The sequence below is a fragment of the Solenopsis invicta genome, chromosome 6 (genome assembly GCF_016802725.1).
Source record: "Solenopsis invicta isolate M01_SB chromosome 6, UNIL_Sinv_3.0, whole genome shotgun sequence".
NCBI lineage: Eukaryota > Metazoa > Arthropoda > Insecta > Hymenoptera > Formicidae > Solenopsis > Solenopsis invicta.
Window position 1 is genome coordinate 10,706,369 of NC_052669.1, and position 6,558 is coordinate 10,712,926.

Consider the following 6,558-nt stretch of genomic DNA (forward strand, 5'->3'; position numbering starts at 1 on the left):
ATATTGTTTAATATTATTTGTTAAGTATTACATTTAAGTAAACATTTTTAACAAATTTAATGATTTATTATATTTGATAGCAATATAAATTTCATAACACTGGCGCGAGTTGAAAAAAAATGGTGGACTACTCAGAAGTTGCCGTCTTATGTCCAGACTCTGATTAGAGGGTCTCTATGTTCAGCATACCTTAAGCTTGATTTCAGATTGCACGCAGCCAATCAACGAAGCTTGCTATTTGCCCAAAATTTAATAGTGATGGAACAAATTTGTTGATTGGGCCCCTGATTTCAGGATCTCTACATAAAACTGTATGTATGTATTTACATACAATACGTTTATGAAGAGGAAAAAAGAGAAGTGTAGCAAATTAAAAAAAAAAGAAAAAACAAAAGTACATTCGCGATATAATGAAAATATTTCAAATATATAAAAACATTTTTATTTGTTTAGTTTTTATTTCAGATAACTTCTACGCGTTATTAATTCCGTCAAAATTAACAATTAATGTCCATTTTCAATGTAGATTTATTTTAATTTTGTTTTAATTTACTCTTTCTCTAGTTTTAAAAATTAGAAAAAAATAGAGGTAAACTACAATCAGAGTTAATCAATATTGATGGAAATAAATAAAAAATTTTAAAGACGATCAAAACACTTTCAAACGACGACACTTTTTGTAAAAGAATTTATTTCAATACACATTACATGCAAAGATCAAACGATTCTCGATTGAATTAATTATACTCTTTCGTTTATTTATTATAGTTTAATTTTAATAACATTACGGCACTAAATTATATGGAAAAGGATCTAGGTCATTTTTTACAAGAAACTTCTATTTTTTCTCTCTCTCTCTCTCTCTCTCTATATATATATATATATATATATATGTGTGTGTGTGTGTGTGTGTGTGTGTGTGCGCGCGCGCGCGCGTACGCGTAAAAACCATACTTATGTGTACATGTACGATATTCGTTGTCACACATTCAATTTCTAACACTAATATGATCGACGCAAGTCATCACTACTAAATGGAGCTGTTTTTTAAATAACTACAATTTTGATTATACACATTTCATTATGTACAATCTAGGATTATAATAAATTCTTTTAATTTGTGTTTTTAAAGATGCGCACATATATGCAATATTAAGGCAACGAGATGTCAAGGTTTTACTTATTTTCCATATTTGCTTCGAGTCCACAAGATTAGAATTGAAATATAGAATCAATTATTTTCAGCCAAATCTATGAATGCTACAAATGTATTAGACGCGATTAATAAAAATTAATGAAGAGGATAAATAAAGAAATAATAATTCGAGTGCCAGTTTATGTTTCGATACACAATGATTATAAACGCGATCCGCGAATATAAATTACATATGACAATACCATCACACGACTGTCTTGCGAAAATACAAGTTACATGTCAAATTATATTGCAAGATACGTCAAAGCGACGTATGCACTATACCGGTTGTTCATTTTCCGGTAAGTCTAAAATTTCTCCGACAAATTCGGCCACATTCGTATCTTTTTGGGCATATTCTCTGATAAAATCAAATTCCAATAATTGACTGTAATTTGGACGGGCAGTGTAGTTCTTCATCAGACTGAAAACAGTAATGATTATGTGAAAGAATCGACCGAATTAATCTAGTTTCTAAGTTGTAAGAAATTTTGTCTTCACGTGTCATTTACCACTTATTGATAAATTCCTCGAACGAAGGAGAGAACTTTCCAGCAGGTAATTTCGGGGCTTCATCTTTCACGACCTGTTTCAGTTGCTCAAACGGCGTACCCCATGATTCATATGGAAATTTACCAGTTGCTAATTCAACGAGGGAAATTCCTAACGACCAGACATCGGATCTAATATCGTATTGCGATGGGTTACCCGATGGGTCTATCCTTTCTGGCTACAAAAAAAAAATAATGATGTAAAAGATAGTGGTTGAGTGGAAAGATGATAAAATTTCAAAAAATAAAATCTTACAGTTACGTACAGCCATATATGGTTTACATCCGGCGTCGATGGTTTTGGCAACTGAATCCACAAGGTAACCCGATATTCCAAAGTCGCAAATTTTTACTTCACCTTTCCGATTAATTAAGATATTACTAGGCTTTACATCTCTATGAATCACCCGTAATTGTGAATAGAGATAATGTAATGCGCTTACTACCTGCAAATATAAATGCAATATGTTTCTTACATTAGTATGTGTGTGTGTGTGTGTGTGTGTGCGCACATACATACACTTTATGTATATATACATAAACATATACACACACACATACCGCAAAAGCCACCTTTCCTAAAATATCTTCAGGAATGGCACGACTGTGTTTATATACTTTTGTATAAAATTTGTCAAGGCTTATATCCATCACTTCCATACATATCCATACATCTCCCTCTCGAAATAAGGCTCCATAGAATTGTACTGTATAAGGACATGCAGAGCTACGCATGGAAATATCCAAATCCATAAGCAGTCGCTTCTGTTCTTGTGTATTAACAGTAGCAGCTATCCTCTATAAATACATTATCTTTTTAGTCATGTTCTATCATACATTCATATAATGTAAGGAAGGGTTGTAATTCATTTTGACAATAATACCTTAACAGCCATAATTGTGCCACTCTGTTTATGTCGCATTTTATCGACGATTCCATATGCTCCACGACCAAGCACGCAAAGTGTTTCTAAATCGTCCGCTTCTACTTCAAATGTCTTTTCGTCTATAGTGATAGTAGTCCGTTTGTCTAAATTTCTTGGTGGAGTTCTAAAACAAACCATATATCTAATAATACATATTCTACAAAGAATATATAAAGATATGTATATCCATTATACGTAGAGAGAAAGAGAACAAATGTATATGTAATACTTTTATCACAAAACAGGATATGTTACATGGTAGTGAAATTTTAAAAACATTTCTTTAAATTTAGCTCATCTACATTTTTTCTTCAATTTTTTCACATATGATTTATGCATATACAAAAATCAATAGATATAATACTAATTACAAATTCTCAAGAGACTGTACGTTGATATTTTACATACACTGGTGCAGGCGTTTCGTCGGAGACTTGCAATTTCAGATTACGTTTTCCACGACGTAGAGCCATGACATGAACTACGATCGACGAAAAGTTGCGCAGTTTGCGCAAATTCGGCAATATTCCAGAGCAAGTTAATGAGAACTCATGATTAATGATGTTACAGAATGCAAGTCATATGTAATCTGGAAAAGCAAGAGGAAATGCTAAATTGTACAAAAGATATTTCGAAACGAACGAACGAACGAACGATCGGACAAACGGACGGACGTTTAGGTTTAGGTTTGGGTTGAGGTTATTCCGCGAAAGAGGCTCAAGTCGCGTCGTGGCGCGCGCGCGCGCACGCACGCACGCACATGCACGCACGCAGTGTGCATCGCGAAATATATCACATTCTACGTGTTCCCAACGCAACGAATCTATTCAGCGTCGTTATACTGTCTGAAAAATTAACTTTACGCCGTCTTGGTAAAATTACCGCATAAGAAATGGATCTTCAAATCTCCATATAGACCTGAATCTTCTTCGTTCTATTGCCCATGATGATATATGAAAGCCTAGACAAACTTAAATTGCATCGCTTGAAGTTAGTTGCGCGATGTTTTGCACAAGTCTCAACAACTGTCATCTATTGCATTTAAAACTTGTATGTTAATAAAAATTGCAATTATACGAGAGAGAGAGCATTTTTTCTAATACCCTTTTATTCAAGATTTCATCAAACATTCGGAAGCGATTTAAACAATTTTTAGGGACAGAATAACAATGTTCAAAGAGCGCGGAAAAATAAAAATTATCTTCTTGTAAAATTGAAAAATTGGGATAGATTAAACCTAGGAAATTTTTTCGTATATACTGTTTGTTTTCTGTTCCTGGGGGTCGATTGTGGCTGTATTCCGATATTAACTGCCAGTACTGAAAATGTATAGTATATGTGACGTGAACTATAAATTTTCAGTACTGCCAGTAAAAACGGAACACAGCCTGTGTATCATGTAACTAGAGTGAAAATTACAAAAGTGAGCGAATTCACTAGGTATTGACCAATAAAATAATAAATACTCTAGTAAATTTGTTCACTTTTGTCATTTTCACTCTAGTTACATGATACACAATCGACCCCCTGAACTCCCTAATAGCGTTTTCGATTGGGATGCACTGGTTGCACTCATAGCGTTTTTCATTGAGAAAACTAGTGCGCACTGAATGTGCACTTGCTGCAGGTAATTGGGTGTTTCCGTTGGCACCGTCATCGCGCGAACCGAAACGTCCAATTGCCAGCGGCGAGTGCACACTCAGTGCGCACTAGTTTTCCCAATGAAAAACGCTATCAGTGTCAGGTGCGTGTTCGATTGGCAGTGCCAATGCGCACTTGGCTAGTGTCATGTGTTCGTTTGAACGCACGACACTAGCATAGGCCTAGTTTACACCGAGCACTTGATACGCGTACTAACTCGTAACTTTCTATTAATTTATCTTACTGTCGACAATGCGTGTATACATAATACATATATTTAATTATCTTGATTCATATTGTACCAACTTAATATACTATTTCTTAAATTTATTGCCGAAATTAAGATAATTTAATAGAAAATTACTAGTTAGTACGCGTATCAAGTGCTCGGTGTAAACAAGGTCATAGTGCGCACTCAGTGCGCACTAAGTGGCACGAGATATTTTGACCGTGCCAGTTCAGTGCATTGGATGCATGCAAGCATCAGTGCATTATTGTAAGCAATAACGAACGAAGTTTCAAATTTGAAAAAATGAGCAATCCGGATTTAGATCTTTTTAATATTTTGGAGACATTTTTGAAATCTTCTTCTAGTTTAAGCGAGGAAGAAGAAATAATTGCAATCTTCCGAACTAGAAGAATGATTCCAAAAACTGTAAATTATGTAGCACGTGTGAAAAAAATGGATAATGACACCGTAAGTGTTATATCTTTTATACAAATACATTGATTTTATACCTTTTTTAAAATATAATTAATTACTTGATGTAATATAATAGCATTGTTTTAATGATTATATACTATTTAATTACATATAGTAAAAATCATTACTTACTGAGCACGAGATTACTTTTTCAAGGTTACTTTTTTCTTTTTTTGCGTAATTTATTATAATTAACTCAAGTGACACTTTCACTGAAAATTTGGGCGTGTTCTTTTGCATTTGCACCATTCAGTGCAACTCATGGAACTTGTCCAGTGTTGGCGTGAACTGAGTGCGCACTGGTGCGCACTGGTGCGCACTAACTTTTTCCCAATCAAAAACGCTATTACATAGTTATATATGCGTAAACGGCGTTGCAGTTGCAGATCGTCTTCTGCCAATGTGTATAGTGTTCGTGTTGTTGATTTGTTCTTGCTCTGTTTTTGAATTACGCTTTGTTATTAAAAAGCTCTTTCGCGACTTGGTTAGAGGGCGCATGAGTGAATGGACGGAGAAGCGTGAGCGTGTGATTTAACATAAAGCAATTAGTAGAATAAGCGTGAGGGGAAAGGTAGGGGAGTGAGTACGTGGAGAGGTGAATAGAAGGAGGAAGGGAAATTGGAGGGAGAGTGGAGAAGTATAGTTTAGAGGAGATACAGCGAATTGTAGGAAGGCTCAGAGTTGAGGTTATGGCACCGGGAAAGGCGGGAGCTGGAAATGAGGCCGGTAAGGTAGGAAGTAAGGACTTAAGACAAAGAAAGTTAGTGACGGAGGATAAATCGAGCGGTAAGAAGGTTACTTTTAAGATGACGGGGGCAGAGGAGGCGAAGAGCGATTGGAAAGAATTTAAAGGAGTATGGCTAAAGCTGCGAATTCATGCAGCGATAAATCGCTGGCGACTTGGAAGAAGTGGGGGAAAAGTAACGCTAGCGTCAAGTGTCTGTCGCTTTTCTCCCAGTACATATTCATGTGGCGACAAATCGCTAGCGACTAAAAATACAATAAATATAAAAAAAAGTATTAAAAAAGTATATAATAAAATAAGTATTGTTTTTATTAAAAATTATTGAAAAATACTTATTAATCTGTAATTATTAACTAATAATTTACTGAGTTGATTGCAAAAGGCGCAATAGGCGTTTAGTGTCAATAGGCGCAATCAACTCAGTAAATTATTAGTTAATAATTACAGAGTAATAAGTATTATTTTTAATAGAAATTGAAGAGTGAAGAAAAATGAAAGTGACAATACGTTCAAATAAGGTGTATTCTGCTGAATGCGCAAATATTTTGGGAACAGCAGTAGCAAGAGCAATTAAAAAGCGACGAATAGTGATTACAAGTGCTATAATGTTGGAATTGCAAAAAACACAAGAGAAACGGCATTACAAAAAGAAACAGTATTGGGTAGCTCCATACTTAAAAGACCGTCAGGATCATAGCTTTTTTCACGTATCCGTTCCTAAACTGGTATTTGAAGATTCCATACTGCTCACAATTGTGTCGACTTGTCGCTGAAGTTCAACCAAGTTGAACTTCTGA

The 6,558-nt window shown here is 34.9% G+C and overlaps 1 protein-coding gene across 3 annotated transcripts; it reads right to left on the reverse strand.

The window, feature by feature from the left end:
* Positions 1-737: 737 nt before the first annotated feature.
* LOC105196733 (dual specificity mitogen-activated protein kinase kinase 3) lies at positions 738-3,938 on the reverse strand. Of its 3 annotated transcripts, none has more exons than XM_011162809.3 (7): positions 3,555-3,938; positions 3,081-3,261; positions 2,631-2,796; positions 2,308-2,544; positions 2,013-2,192; positions 1,708-1,925; positions 738-1,619 (listed from the first exon to the last, which is right to left on the reverse strand). In XM_011162809.3, exons 2-7 carry the CDS (start codon positions 3,143-3,145, stop codon positions 1,475-1,477), a joined length of 1,011 nt encoding a protein of 336 aa, XP_011161111.1. In that variant the 5' UTR covers positions 3,146-3,261; positions 3,555-3,938; the 3' UTR covers positions 738-1,474. The 3 variants fall into 3 exon arrangements, with proteins under 3 accessions (XP_011161111.1, XP_011161113.1, XP_011161115.1); XM_011162811.3 differs by lacking the exon at positions 3,555-3,938 and adding an exon at positions 3,347-3,456; XM_011162813.3 differs by lacking the exon at positions 3,555-3,938 and having other exon boundaries at positions 2,365-2,544; positions 3,081-3,456.
* Positions 3,939-6,558: the final 2,620 nt, after the last annotated feature.

Bases quoted from the DNA above. Each gene is read 5' to 3' on its own strand.
- LOC105196733 (XM_011162809.3), bottom strand. From the start codon at position 3,145: ATGGCTCTACGTCGTGGAAAACGTAATCTGAAATTGCAAGTCTCCGAC. The intron at 2,797-3,080 runs GTATGTAAAATA...GGTTTGTTTTAG, and splicing joins GACGAAACGCCTGCACCAGT to AACTCCACCAAGAAATTTAG. The intron at 2,193-2,307 runs GTATGTGTGTGT...TTATATTTGCAG, and splicing joins TAGGAAAGGTGGCTTTTGCG to GTAGTAAGCGCATTACATTA.